The 15,844-nt window shown below is 42.7% G+C and overlaps 1 protein-coding gene across 1 annotated transcript in view; it reads left to right on the top strand.

The window, feature by feature from the left end:
• sptbn4b (spectrin, beta, non-erythrocytic 4b) overlaps positions 1-15,844 on the top strand; it is a gene marked incomplete at both ends in the record, with an annotated part of 61,670 nt that overhangs the window by 9,555 nt on the left and 36,271 nt on the right. The window contains 12 exons of the mRNA XM_079165666.1: positions 156-458; positions 716-866; positions 1,849-1,985; positions 3,127-3,276; positions 4,749-5,117; positions 5,239-5,453; positions 5,610-5,747; positions 11,174-11,414; positions 11,826-11,984; positions 12,854-12,984; positions 13,090-13,315; positions 15,783-15,844. The exon at positions 15,783-15,844 is cut by the window's right edge and continues 141 nt beyond it. Coding sequence (XP_079021792.1) covers positions 156-458; positions 716-866; positions 1,849-1,985; positions 3,127-3,276; positions 4,749-5,117; positions 5,239-5,453; positions 5,610-5,747; positions 11,174-11,414; positions 11,826-11,984; positions 12,854-12,984; positions 13,090-13,315; positions 15,783-15,844 — 2,282 coding nt within the window. The remainder of the gene's footprint in view (positions 1-155; positions 459-715; positions 867-1,848; positions 1,986-3,126; positions 3,277-4,748; positions 5,118-5,238; positions 5,454-5,609; positions 5,748-11,173; positions 11,415-11,825; positions 11,985-12,853; positions 12,985-13,089; positions 13,316-15,782) is intronic.

Genomic DNA, 15,844 nt, shown 5'->3' with positions numbered 1-15,844 from the left:
CTGTGTGCAAGTTAAGGTTCTGATTCAGTGGTTATTCTTCATTAGATTAGTCTTCCTTCACTTTCTCTTTTCACTTCCACCCCCTTTGTCTCCCCACTTTCTTTGAGCGTCTCACACACCGTTTTCTTTCGATTTGTTCTTCTCGTCGCCTACAGGACAATTTTGGCTACGACCTACCAGCAGTCGAGGCGGCCATGAAGAAACACGAGGCCATCGAGGCGGACATCGCCTCGTATGAAGAGCGAATCGGCGTGGTGGTGGAACTCGGGGCGGAGATAGAGGCAGAAGGATACTACGACATCCGGCGTATCCTGGCCCGGAAGGAGAACATCCTGGGCCAGTGGAGTCTGCTGAAGGAGCTGGTGGCTGGGAGGAGGACCCGGCTGGAGAAGAACCTGGCCCTGCAGAAGACGTTCCAGGACATGGTCTACATGATCGACTGGATGGAGGACACACAGGTAATGCAGGCTGTGTGAGAGAGAGAGAGAGAGAGAATGAGAAAGACACTCCATTAGATTCAGTAGTTGGACAAAGAAAGAAATCGTGGACATGAAGAATGACAGAGCTGTTTATGATTTATCAAGAGAAATTAAGACATAATATAGTAATATAGTAGGACAGAATAGGGGGGGGGGGGAGTCAAAATGAAACTAGTAACAAATGAAGACATCCTGATGTATTATAACATCACACATGTTCCCTGTCGTCGTCTCAGGTCCAGCTTCTGTCCAAGGACTTTGGGAAGCATCTCCTGGAGGTGGACGACCTGCTGCAGAAACACAGTCTGCAGGAAGCCGACATTGCAGTGCAGGCCGAGCGGGTCGAGACGCTCAACACCGCCGCACTCAAATTCACCACTATAGAAGGTATATACACACACACACACACACACACACACACACATCTGTCTCCAGCTTCATATGAAAGTAAAAGTCTGAGCAAAGTTTCAGGGTCTTTCGTTACTATTGCCTGTGATGAGAGCTGGCATGAATAGAAATGCAGTTTTTAATTGATCTGGTTCGAATCAACTTCAGGGAACGATCTGAGGAGAGTCGCGTTGTACTGAGAGTTCCGGTTTGTAAACAGTGTCATAAGTATACAAGCATTTGACTTAGGGCCGCCTCCATCGACTGATTCTCTATTGATTTACCTATTGATTTGTCTAAACAATCATTTTAATAATTAATATTTGAATTAATTTAAGTTTATTTTATTTTGTAGGCTGTGTCATTTTATAATGCTGAACACTTTCTACAGTAGCAGGCAGATGAATATACGTAGCAGCTCCAAGGACAAAAGGTTTTTAGAATATTGATGTCGATGCATTTTCAGCGTTGACGTCATCGGTTCGGCCGTCTTATCGCGGCAGACCTAATTTGACTGCAGGATGCAGGATACTAATTGAATTGAAAAGGTTTTTGTAGTTTTTTTTTTAATTTATGTTTATTTAATGTGTTTTAATAGGCCGATAATCAGAACGTTTAGAAAAGCAGTTATTAGATTTGATGCACATTTTGGTACAAAGGCCTTATGTATTGATAAGAGCTACAGCATGTTGCACAATAACTAGAGATGCACCGTTACTTGTACTGATGCTGATATCGGTCCGATACTGACTCACTTAGCTGTATCGGGTATGAGTGACAATATGCAGATCTGGTATCGAATGCCATTATTTTGGAATAAAAAAAATGTCAGTGTATTTATATCTATGTATTTATTAGTTACATTTAGTTTTACAAAGTTAGGAAAGCAATATTTAAGAGAGAACACGACTGTAATGAAGGAAGTCACGTATCCATTTTGGGATTTTCACGGTCATTAACTCTCATTTCATTGTTTCCCCAGGTTACCAACCGTGCGACCCACAGGTGATCTGTAACCGTGTCAACCACGTCTCTACCTGTCTGGAGGAGCTGAAACAACTGGCAGCTAAGAGGCGCGATGAGCTGGAGGAGTCGAGACAACTGTGGGCCTTCTTTCAGGTAGAGCGGGGCGACGGGATAATGTCGCGTTGATTGCTCTGAGCAACTTAAGGGGCCCAGTGAACCCCGTCTGAAGTTGTTGGATGCTTCAAACGGTTGTGGAAAACTGAACTCTTTCATGCTATCATTCTTTCCACCAAAATGTCTGTATATTTTCCGTGTGCACAAACGAGTGCAACACCACGAATGCCCTCCAGTAGAGACTGAAAATGTGCACCGTTATCCCCGTATGCAAACAATCTCTCTGAATGTGACTGCACAACACTCCACCTTCAAGTGTAAAACAACTAAAGACGTTAGAAGGGGGCGTCGGTCTTTGTGTTTGGACTTCCAAATGAATTCATCTTCATCAAATCAAACCTGCTTCAAAGTTTCCTTTGCATTGTTTTTGAGGGGAATCCTACTCACTCTACCTTTAATTTATTATAACTTTAGTTAACAATATTTTCATACCTGTGGCTGGCTAATTAGTGGAGAAATCAAACTAAATATCTACTGAAGTAATAATAACTACGCTGTGGTTTTGGCTCCTTTTGCACAAGAACAACATATTGTGCAGTGCAGTGAGGACCTTTGTGTGTGTGTTACAGCATATCTATGCTACAGTGTTAAGGAATAACACAGCTGTCTCTCTTGTAGACCGGGAGAGAAGGTACACATTATAATGCCATTAGTTATTCTGAACTAATGTGTGGAGTGTGTGTCTAAGCTGTCCGTCACTCACACAGTCACTCACACAGAGGTGATGAACGAGTTATTAGTGTTAGTGAGTCAGCTTTCAGAACGAACTATGAAAGTAATGAGCGTATAATGAGAATAGCAGATTTCTTTGTCCAAAGAGTCATTGGTTCACACTGTTGAATCACTAATTACATCACATTACTGATTCATTTGGCTGATTCCCCTTCTGCTTTTTTTGGGAGGCTCTCAGAATCAGCCTGGGATCAGTGTTAGACGACTTTAGGCTCTACAGGGAGGACGGATCCTTTACATAGTTGTTCCTTATCTGTTTTTTGTTGTTTTCTTTTTCTTTTTTCTTTTTCCCACTCTTCCGTTTTATGTTTTCATTGATTATATCCGTTTTTTTAAAGAATATTTTCTTTGTTTGAATGTTAAAATGTGCATCTCGTTCTCCTGTTAGGAGCTGGAGGAGTCGGAGGCCTGGATCAGGGAGAAGAGCTCCATCCTGGGAGCTCAGGGTTATGGGAAGGACCTGAGCAGTGTGCTGAAGTTACTACAAAAACACAAGAACCTGGCTGGAGAACTGCTGGCTCACCGGTCGCTGCTGCAGGTGTGTATGCGCGTCTGTGTGTTTGTCTGTATGTGTGTGAGAATGAGCACCTGGAGTACCCACAGAACCTGGAGTTTCAGCTCTGAACTTCATGTACTTCAGTGAATTTATTCATTTATAAACTGCTTTTGAGCTCACCTACCAAAAAAAAATCAACTTAAAGGGATATTTTGGATATTTTGTAGTGGGGTTGTGAGTGGTATTTCTCCATAGTCGGTGTATTAACTACAGTAGATAGGGGTCGACACGCCCACAGTTTGGAGAAACAGACTGCAAGACGGGGGGACGGGGGCAGCAGCAAAATGTATCTTAGACACCTGAAAAAGGCCCACCTAAATAAAAAAGTGTACGCTATATTTAGAATATTTCCACCACTTTACCTCGCTGTGAGGCAGCTTTTTCCAAAGGTGAGCTGAAGCCGTGACATCCATCGATGCTCCCTTTAAAGCCGCCAGACAAACAATTGTATTTGCTTTGCAGAACACGCGGGTCTACCGCTGCCTCCATCGATTAGTTTGTTTGTGTTATCGTGTGACTTTGCTGCATTTCGTGAATGTGAAATCGTTAACCCTTTTAAATAACCAAAATCACACAATAACACAACAAAACTAACTCACCGTGTTCTGCGAGGTAGAATTGCTGTTTTTGTCAAAAGAGTCTGGTCACTTTGAAGAAAGCATAGATAAAAACTTCAAGTATTCTAAATATCCGTCCACAGTAGTGCATTGCTTTGCTCACGTGCTGGTACTCCTGTCTGTTTCTCTAAACTCCATCTACTGTAGGTAATACACTGACTACAGACGAGTACCTCATGCAACCCTTCAAAAGCCACTTCAAAACATCCAAACTGTCCCTTTTAACTTACTAAAATAATTTTGAACAATACAAATACAGTTGTTATATCACCTCTGCACTTGTTTTGTACATTTTCATTCCTAGAATCTGACTGGTTCACAGTTTGAATATTGTATTTATTTCATTCTTGCTTGTGAACTCGTACTTGATGTGAAACACCACGTTACCGTTTGAATGTAATATTGCTGGTCAGTTGGCCGTCCGTTAAGAAGCGGGATAATGTAGAAGACCAAACATAACAATGTTGACGACAGTTAAAGATCAATATGAGTAAAGCATCCAGAGATGACAATGTTCCTGCATGTGGCGGCTGGTATGTCAGATTTAGATGACATCACGTTGATTATGATGATGATAATGTTGGATTATGTACATGTGTCAAGTGCCAGTTACTCCAAAGTCCTATTGGTATTTTGGAAAGGTTTGGTGCGATCGCACAGGGCCAGGCTATATGCAGGCAGCGTTACAAAACGTTTTGGTCCCTCCAAGATATTACATATCAATTTGAAGACAGCGTTGAAGACCCTGCTTATTAGAAGACCCACCTTACTGCATGCGGAGTGAAAATAATTTGAAGTAAGGGTTTTATTCCTCCATCCTATCCTATGCTCCTCCAGAACACCATGAAGCGAGGAAAGCAGATCCTGAGTGAGAAGAGCTTTGGCACGGCGGGCATCCAGGAGCGCATCATGGAGGTGAAGGGCGAGTGGAAGAGGCTGGAGGACCAGGCCGCGCAGCGTCTCGGCCACCTGCAGGAGGCGCTCACCTTTTTCCAGTTCTCCACGGAGACGGACGACCTGGTGGCGTGGCTGCAGGACGCCTACCGCCTGGTCTCCAGCGAGGACTTTGGACACGACGAGTACTCCACCCAGTCCCTTCTGAAGAAGCACCGGGGGGTCAGCGAGGCCGTTGACAAACATCGTATGCATGTGGTGGCGCTGCGCAAACACATGGTGGTGCTGTCTCTGCAGTACCGTGAACAGGAGGTGAGCGGGGAAAGGACGTGTCACTTTTTTCATGTGAAGTATTTTGCGTGTCCCTCTACATCTTTTCTTTGTCCCCTTCTTTGTCCCCTCTCCTGTCTTCTCCCCTCTCCTCTCTCTGAAGGAGGTGCAGGTGCGCATGGGAGAGGTGGAGCAGCTGTACACCGAGGTGGCCGAGGTGGCGGTGCTCCGACAGCAGTGGCTTCACGACGCCCTCGCCGTCTACCGCATGTTCAGCGAGGTCAACGCCTGCGAGCTGTGGATTGACGAGAAGGAGCAGTGGCTGGACAAGATGGAGATCCCAGAGAGACTGGAGGACGTGGAGATGGTGGCGCACAGGTGAGGCAGGGCAGGTGGAAGGTTTGGTCGCTGGGGCAGCAAAATAGAAGCTCAGCCGGGTTGTTTAAATCAAAGAGCTTGACGTTTTTAGTCAGTGAAAAAAACTCTTAACCCACTAACTTGTCCTGTCGTATCCCACAATGCCCTATGTTGTAGGTTTGAGAGCCTGGACCAGGAGATGAACAGCCTGATGGGAAGGATCCTGGATGTTAACCAGATAGTTCAGCAGCTCCTGGATGGAGGTCATCCGTCCTCTACAGAGGTCAGAGGTTGTCAGGATCACCTCAACTCACGGTACGAAAAACAGACTGACTTGTACTTCTCCTAACATTAACGTTTATTCAATAACGCTTTTCCAATGAAAGTAGCTAGCAGCGCTAGCTCCAAAATTTGCTAAGTTTAACAAGAAAGTTGGCAACACTGATAGCCCGTCCCTCGAAAATATCATACTGAATGTAAACAACAAACATGGCTATTGTTAGTACTGTGGAAGACTCTAATGACGCGCAATGAGCGCACGGAAGGCCTCTACGTAGACCAGGCTGCAATCTCTGGTTTTGAAAAGTGAAGCCAAAGTGGAAGTGCCTGAAACTTGCATTCTTTCTAATGTCCACCAGGGGGCGACTCCTCTGGTTGTATAGAAGTCTATGAGAAAATGACTCTACTTCTCTCTTGATTTATTACCTCAGTAAACATTGTAAACATGAGTTTATGGTCTCAATCTCTAGTTTCAAGTCTTCTTCAATACAGCATGATGTTCCTTTAGTAAATTATGTCCCAATTAGAATAAAACAGACCATAAAGCAGGGTATGCTTTAGGGCGGGGCTACCTTGTGATTGACAGGTTGCTATCGCTACCAGAGCCGTATAAAACGTCTCTACGTCACTCTTCCATAGTTCAATTATGGTCACTTACGTTCACTGGTTGCAAATAACCACTATGGCCATGGCCGTAATCCGAGATGGTGACGGCCAAAACGCCAAACTCGAGGCTTCAAAATGGCGTTCCACAAGGCAGTGGTTGACGTCACGACGACGACGACGTCCAGTTCTTATATATTCTATGAGGTAGACATCCAGGTCGCCGCTCACTGTCCTGCAACAGCCACATATATTGGAATTTCTTTTCTTTTTTTTGTCAGCACATTTGATTCTTTGATTTCTGATTGATTGATTGATTGATTGCTTCAGAATTTCAACATATTCATAATAACCCAATTTCTTTTTCTAAAAGCATTACTCACCCAATACGCCTGTTACAAATCCTACTATCAGGATACGTGCATTTGTAAAGCACTGTTCAAACAGAGAGGAGGCACAGAAATACATTAGATCTTCATTTAAACACAATGCAGAGGAAGATAAAACCTAGAAAAATGAAATAAAATACATATCAATATGACAGTAATTTGAATTATTAAAGTTAAATATTAGATTATTGTATTGGTTGTATTATTAACTCATCATATTACAGCAAATGCTATTATTATGAAAATGTCAACAAAGCGTCACACTGTAATACTGAGCTACAACCTCTAACCCGATACAGACAGCAGCATAATAATATGCATTAATACACTAATACTAATCCGCTGGCTGTGTCTGTGCTCGCTCACTAACACAGACTGTGTGGAACTACAAAGCAGAGACTTTTGCCATCAGATCAGTAATAACAGAAACCTTTATTTCAGTCGCGAGCCAGTAACTACAAGTGATTGTTAATAGATGGATGTTGGATCTTAACCTCCAGAATCCATATCTAATATTTCCAAGACGGCCTTTTTATTTCCAGTAGGTCAGATGACTGTAGTGCACTTTTTGCTGGACTGGCATAGCAGGTGTATGAACAAAAACAAAAAGTTTGAACACATCACTCCTGTTTTAACTTCTCGTCACTGGCTCCCAGGAAAACAACATTTTTTAAATTATATTATATTTATTGGTTTAGCTCTTTTTTAAACTCTTTATTTGTTGAATTGTGACCCTTTACTGTAGTTCCCAGAAAAAGAAGAGGATAAAAAAAGATAAGTAACAAAAACGACTTTAACAGCTACTGTATATCCCTCTAACTTCACCCCACCATCACAGCATTTCAAAAACAGACAAAAGCAAAATAGTTACACCTATAGCTTTGATTTTCTTCACTATGTAGTTTTATTTTTGTATCATGTTTGTTTCCTTTATCCTCTCCCATGTCACATCATACAGTTTAGAGAGGGTCCGAATCCTCTGATTTCTTATCTCCATTTTAGAGACTTCGTTAATCGTGTCCTTCCACTTGCTTTGTTGTGGCGCCTCTGGTTTCAGACATTTTCGTTTGTTATCTGTTTAAATGCCGCTACGCTAGAATTCTAAAAGAGATACCAATCGGTTTGTTGTCTGTGGTGTTCTGCCAAGTACTAAATGCTCGGGGCCCCAAAAGGAATGTGCACTGAAAGAAAGTATCTGCAACTTGACTTCTTAATGCTGCATTGGCTTCCTGTGTCGTTGACATGCTCACTGAATGCACAGCGGACAGATGCTTTAGAGCTCTCCTCACTCTACACCTCAAGCTGATTCTAAATCAGCTCATGGTGCCTTCAATCATTATTGTCCTACTCTCTACCACACAAACACCAACACCATATTTTATTTGTGTTTGTCTGCAAGCTTTTAGGTTTAAAGTGTGTGGTTAACGGCTTAAAGTTGTATTTGAATAATAATAATAAAAATACCATCCTATTATTTTAATACGTCTTACCTTGAATTTTTTGATCTTGTGTTTTTATATATGTGATACCTTCTAACCATGTTTTTCTCATGCATGATCTTTGCCTATTTTTAGTTTTTAATTTGAAGCACATTGTTTATAGACCTCTATATAAATAGACCTGAGTGATTGATGCCAAGCCACTGAAACACTTACAGAGAAGAGAGTATATGGCGAAGGACAAGTTTCCGTAGATTAAAGTCTTCCAAACTTCTATCCAGAAATGTATTTCATAATGTTTACATCTATAATGTACAGTATGCGGAGAGCAGCCTCTCTTGTATGGCTGTCCTATTTACTCCGGGGAGGGGGGAGGAGGGGGAGGCTGACTGACAAGAAAAGAGAGAGATGTGAGGGAGAGACATTTCGTGGGGTTGTGTACCTATTCAGGGGAATTCATACTCTCGAAATTATTTTTGTTTGCAAGGTAATTTTTTTTTGTGTGTGTGTGTGTGTGTGCCTTTTTGACAATTGAGTACGAGTTCAGTGCCTGAGATATGAATGTAAAATAGCATAACTTCTAACTGTCTGCTGCACCAATGTCTCTCTCTCTCTCTCTCTCTCCCTCGCACCGTTATTCACGCTGACATCCGGCCAGGTCGGCCCTGCGACCGGAGTGGCTGTTTTATCCGTCTCAGCCACATTCACAGCCGGCCGGGTGTCTACGAGTCTTGTGACCTTGGCTCATGGCGTTAGTCTCGGGGCGACCATCTGTGCTGCCTCAGTCAAGACGAGGCCGGCCGAGATCAAAAGACAAAAAAATAAAAAATAAAGCACAAATCTCGTTCACGTTCTGGTATTAGTCATTCAAATTTTGTTGCAGTTTTAGGGCCCTGACTGCATAATGTCTGTGCTGCGCTTTAGACATGAACACTGTGTACATCACTGGGGTTATTGTGTGTAAATTCACAATGAAACACCAGTAACTATATTTCCCATTAGTTTAATATTTTCACCCCGTAGAGCACATCGTTATGTAATTTATCTACTTCAGGATAGTCAGTTTCCTCCTTCGTCTTCACATTTACAGTTAGTACAGTATTATTACAATATTACTACTATTACAATTTTATAATTAGTATTTTTTCCTCAAATCATCAACATTTACGTAAGCATACATTCATGGTTACCCTTTATTTCATATATGAATACATAAAACTAATCCTTCTGTGTGTGAAGTGTGGGTAAGCGTATCCACCACTGCTTCCCTGTATACACACATACACATGTAAAGTTTCATTTGAGTGAAGCAGCAACCCCCGTCACACACACACACACACACCCCAACAATCAGCACCAACGCGTTGCATCTTTAAGGCGACTTTAGCAGCTCTGAGGTCAGTGTCACCGAGCTGATTTCCTGCCTGCCCGCAGAGCGCTCTGTCATTACCTCATTACAGTCACAAGGGTCTCTGCGTGTGTGTGTGCGCGCGTGTCTTGGCTGAATAGGTTGTGTACTGAGACCTGCTGGTCTGGAGCAGGATCAGGAGAACATATTGTCTGACGATATGGTGAGCAGACAGGGCCCGGGCAGAGAGCAAACCGAATCCACCGTCTCACAGGAATCATATCAGGTCAACATGGAAATTAGTCTTTTCCTGATTCTGCAGCTTGGCTCTTCTCAAGGTCACGATTCATGTTTCATGTTAAAGATTTTTAGCTTTTTCATAACAGAAGCCAAATCTAACAATACAAGAGATATGCCTCTGGTTTAAAACCAATCAGTCAAATATTTTTCGGTTGATGCAGTATTTTTGCAGTAGATCTTTTGACCTGGAACAATGGAGCGCATGGAATAATAAGCCTGGTCGTCTTGCAGGTCATCCTTTTTCAAACCTTATTAGTGTCAGAGGCCAGGAAGAAAATAAATCCTGCCTTACCCCTCTGAACACAAAGCAGTTTCGGGGCGTTCTGTCACATTTTCATCTCCATGGCCTCGTTATTACTGCGATATATATAAGTGTGTATCTGTGGCTCAGTGGTGGAGCAGGGTCGTCCTTCAATCAGAGGATGGAAGGTTCGTTCCCCTGCTCCGCTAGTCCATGTCGATGTGTCCTTGGGCAAGACACTTCACCCCAAATGCCTGCAATGTATAAGTGGGCATGAATGGTTTGTTAGAGTCCCGATGGGCAGGTGGGCACCTTGCATGGTAGCCCCTGTCATCAGTGTATGAATGGGTGTGAATGGGTGAATGACGACATGTAGTGTTAAAGCACTTTGACTAGAGAAGCGCTATACAAGTACAGTCCATTTATCGATTACCATCTGTGGAAAAGGCAAAATCATGGGTAGAAGTAGAGAGAAGTCAAACATATATTTTGTACAGTATAGCAGTTATAAGGCCATAGATCATAAAAAGTTGAATTTGAACACAAGTTGAATTTCTTTGATAATTTCTTTTAAAAAATCTAAATCAGAAAACAATGGAACTTATATATACAAAATGTTTCCACGTGTTTGAGGCTCCACGTGCTACATACAGTATATTGAACATTCTACATGTTTACAGCCTCTCTTGTCCTCTCTGCTCTTTGTTCAGTTGAAGCTTCACAGATATTTTGTCACATGACTGTTGGTCTCAGCAGAATCAATCGGGGCTTCCAAGTTGTGCTAAGGAGCTCAGAATGAAATGTTTTTACAGGAACCGGTTGGAGCAAATGTTTTTGTTGAAGGTGCGACATTTTAAATGAAACATGTAGAGTAAAGTGTTTTTGATGAAATATCACATTAGTTAAGCTTTGGAAAGATAGAAATGTGGTTTTTGAAGAAAACATACTTTTCAATCCTGTCAGCGGGTTTTGGGGTTTGGAGGACTTTCTTATTGAACATTGGAGGGTGAATGTACAAGCTTAAAACAAATCTCTTTTGGAATGAAAAGGACATTCTGTGTAAAATGTAAGAATTTTCCCTGTCGCACATTTCTCCCTCTCAGTACCACATCCTAACTCTTGTCCTTGTCCGTCCATACCAGGTGGAACTGCATTGTGGAGCTGGTGGAGCAGAAAAAAGATCAGCTGGACTCCATGCTACGCCTGCAGAACTACCTGCTGGAGTGTGCCGAGATCAAGTCCCAGATCCAGGACAAGAGAAAAGCCATCGACGCCACTCAGTACATGGGCAGCGACCTGGGAGGAGTAATGGCTCTGCAGAGACGCCTCTCCACCATGGAGGGAGCCCTGTCTGTCCTGGAGCCCAAACTCCTACATCTACAGGTAGGGAATTATGGGAAAAATACATTGACTATACCAACGGTAAAAGAAGACATTCATTTAGGTTTCCACTGTGATTTTTAGATAGTTTACATTAGAAAAACTGCTCTTTTTCGAGTCTTGTCAGCCATAAAGGCTAAATGTTAATGTTAACCTTGTAACCTGTTTATTTTCCCATGTTTTTTGTATTTATTACAAACAAACCACTGTTGGTGCTACAGGAAATATAGAACGCATCAGTAAAGGTAATAGATAGGGGCACAATAAATAACATTATTTTCACCAAATCAGTGAGCGTGAGGAACCACAAAAGAAATACAAAATATGGAGGTTGATATGATTTGGTACTCAGGTTGCATTATGCAGCATCAAAGGCTACAATCACCACAACGCCCTCTCTGTTTGGTGATGTAGGAGGAGGCGGAGCACATGGCCACCGCCCACCCCGGTCGGGCCATGGACGTTCTCGTGCCGTTTGATGGCATCAGCGTGGAGTGGGAGGAGCTGAAACGCACCCTGCAGGGCTGCGAGGACTCGCTGATGGTGGCCGGCAGGCTGCAGAGCTTCATACAGGTACACAGAGAGACGGCTCATACGTCACTCTGATCCTTCTGAATAGGGACTGACTCGGCATCTTACTCCATCCCATTGATACTGCCATGTGGCTGACTTTACCAATTAATCACATTTTTTTAAACAAATGAGCTCAACAATGTAAAATCACGTTGTTGCTTTGAGTTAGTTATTGTTATGAGACAAAACAATATCTCAGCACTTGTTCCAAAAATAAGTTCATCACTGGTATTGATCAGTAACCCACGCAGACACATAAAGCTCTGGTCATTTTGTGCTGTTGAGCAATAGAAACCACCTCTGCCTCTGTAACGGTTGAGAAACCTCCCAGAAGAGGTGCATGGGAGTCCGGATTTCTAGATCCACAGCAACAGACATGGAGAAATATGCGTTGGAGAAATTGATTTTAGGAAGTACATTTGACAAGAAACAAGTTCCAAATTCGCAACAGCTTCAAGCAAGTACATGCATGCATTCACAAACACAACCTCACAAACAGTTGACTTCTACGGGAAATTTCCACCTCATAGATAGAGAGTTGCAATGGATGGGTGGATGAGATGGGATGGGATTGATTGGATGGATGATGCGATTGGATGGATGGTGGGAAGGGATTGGATGGATGGACGGATGGTATGATGAATAGATGGATGGAATGGATGGTATGATGAATGGATGGATGGTGGATGGGATGGAATGGTCTTGGATGGATTGGATGTTTTAGATGGATGTCATTTTTACATACAGAAAACCATTCGTATGGCGATGATGTGATGAAGTATATTTTGTCCGTCCGCACAAGCTTTTGTGCTGCAAACCAAGAATAGAATGGATTCAATGTAAATCGTGTTCCTCTCCCCAACTGTCAGGACCTGGACTCTTTCCTCACCTGGTTGGTCCAGACGCAGACGGCCGCCGCCTCAGACCAGCTTCCCAACGACCTGGAAGAGGCGGAGAAACTCATCAACAAACATGCGGCCCTGAAGGAGGAGATCGGACGGTGGGTCGCCGGGGCAATCAAAGGCTCATTCATGATTTTTTTTAACATATCTTCCTTCTTAACCATGACATCATGTGTCATGGTCTCTGTCGTTTTTCTGTGCAGGTACGAGGAGGACTACGAGCGCCTGCAGGCCATGAACGAGCTGCTGGAGTCCGAGGAGGCTCCCCTCCCTCAGGCCGCCCTGCAGCAGTGGCTCCAGAAGCTCGATGTCGGCTGGAACAAACTCCTGGAGATGTGGGAGAGCCGGAGAGATGTTCTGGTCCAGGCTCACATCTTCCACCTCTTCCTGCGAGATGTCAAACAGGCCGAATCCTTCCTCAACAACCAGGTGAGACAAGCAAACACCGAGCAGGTGTTGGGAGTTTACGAGGAGCGTCTCTCCAGACAGCTCTTCTTCAGCAGTTCTACGTACGTTGTTCTGTCAGTCCAAAACCTCTGGTTCAAAAATGAAATATCTGAAATATGACCAACGCCAGGCGACGTGAAAAAGCCATCCATCGCTCTGCATGATTTGCTATTTGTTGTTAACTGGGTTTGTATGTAATGAACTCATTAGCAAAGCTTCTAGCGAAACTTAAATAGCTCAACTATTTGTTTGCAATATTAGAGAAGTTCCGTTAAATTCCGCTTAACAGACAACTGGTGTATGCAACTTGCAGTATGATGTGCTTTTATGTTGCAGTGTTCACATTGCACCTTTTAGGTGAAGTTTCTCTTTCATTTAATCTTCGTATCACGTGCATTGAGGTTTGTTTCTTCTGGAGTTGTTCCCATAACGAGACCAGTATCGTAAATGCCTCTGATACAACCTAAAATGCTGGATCGGCTATCGGCGAGTATGCGTGTCTATGCGCCGATCCAATATCTCGTTATCATATAATTTATCAGACAATTTACGCTACACAGGACCAACAACAACGCGTGTCACTCACAACCTGATCCGTACATCCTGCCAAATCGCTACTGAGCGTGTGCAACTCTCAACAGAGAAGCGTCTGGATGGCTCACTCGTTGGCTACTTCCATCTTCGGCTCCGAACAAAAAAACGATCGCTGCGTCTGAAATCGATGATGGAAGTCACTAAGGAGTGAGCCATCTCGTTTCTTTTTCCATATCAGTTGAGCGTTGCTCATGTGCAGTAGCTATCGGAGAGGGTAACGTTAGACATAGCTAACGAAATGTCCGCAATTTGTCAATATTTTACAGGAAGATCGGTCAAACTAGATAATAAGAGAAACTTCTATAGTATTCATTTTCTGTAGGGTTTAAACTGAGAGCTAAGCCATACAACTGTTATAGCAATCATATCACATCCATACAGGGTTAGTAGTATAGTGTGCGCGCACACACACACACACACACACACACACACACACACACACACACACACACACACACAGCTGTGTCAGCCGAAATTTAAGTTTAGGTATCGGGAAGGAAAAATTATATCAGATTATCTCTATTTTTTTTCTAATCTTAAATGTCACAGGCAGAGCTGCCTTCGACTCTTGTGTGTGCGCGTATGTCTATACGTGTGTTTATGTGTGTGTGTGTGTGTGTGTGTGTGTGTGTGTGTGTGTGCTGGCTGGAACGTGCCTTATGGCTTGATGAAAGATCTTTACCAGGGACCAGCTCTCCTCATTAGCCCGGGGGTTTGATTCAGAGAGAGCAGCATTTCTTCTTGAATAAGTATCAAAGATGTCTGCCTCTCTGTTGTTTCCTCCTCAATTTCATTTGACCTTCTCTGCGTCCAGAGGCCCCATAGCACATCTGTAATGATACGGTTCGTTTGAGTAGTTTTTCTTACATTTTTTAATATGTAACATGGAACAAAATGTAAGTTTTTCACAATTATTTAATAAACTAATTGATTCATCTTTCAGTCTAATATATGACTGAACAGTGTGAAAAACGTACCCACACAATTTAACAGAAAAATCACAAAAGTGATCCTGACTAAGAATTGACATAGTCAGTCTTGCCTACAGTCGACTGATCGCCAAATGATGTGGTAGTTTATTTTGCTCACCGCTGTCTGTTTAAGCGTTATATGGAAAAGTAGTAAGAACAACAACACTATTTGCTGAGATACATGTGACAAGCGCTGAGCTTGTGTTTCACAACAATGGACAGCATTGTTTTTGTGTGTTGTGTGTGTGTGTGTGTACAGTGTAGCACTATATTTAGATGATTGTGCGACGGTCTTATGTTTTCTTTGATTTTGAAACAGCAGCCTTATGTTGTTGTTATTTAGCCTTTGTGATATTTAGCCTGGTGGCAAGTGTGTGCCTCCATGTGGATGTATTCACTCACACTAAGGAGATTGATTGAAAGCACATGAGTTTTTTTCGAATTTTGATGAACAGCATTATAAACAGACTGATATTTAAATCAAAATAGGCTATATATATATATTCTATGTATAATCAGACATTCAACACCCCCTTATAGCCTGAATGGAATGATCCGTTGTTTCATTACCGCATTTTTCCGCCACTGCGATGATTCGACTGTGACTGATTAATGGATTATCAAATTAGTTGACAATATTTTTTTTCTTTTTGATCAACTGATCGACAATGTAAAGAGTAAAACTGATTGTTGCTCATATGATTTTTTTGAAATCATGAAATATCAGGCTTCAATTTCAAGAAGCACTCTCATCCATTCGATGCTCTTCAGACATTTATTTTATTTTATTGAGGCCTCTTTACTTTTCTACATATTCCCTGACTTCACTTAGTCAGCTCATAGACCAGGAAACCACCTCACTGTTATACGTCTTCATTTTCCAGGAGTCGGCCCTCGCCCACGTGGAGCTGCCCACCACGGTGGAAACGGTGGAAGCCGCCATAAA

The sequence above is a fragment of the Pholis gunnellus genome (assembly GCF_910591455.1).
Source record: "Pholis gunnellus genome assembly, chromosome: 9".
In the NCBI taxonomy this organism is placed as follows: Eukaryota; Metazoa; Chordata; class Actinopteri; order Perciformes; family Pholidae; genus Pholis; species Pholis gunnellus.
This window is presented reverse-complemented; position numbering and strand designations above follow the sequence as displayed.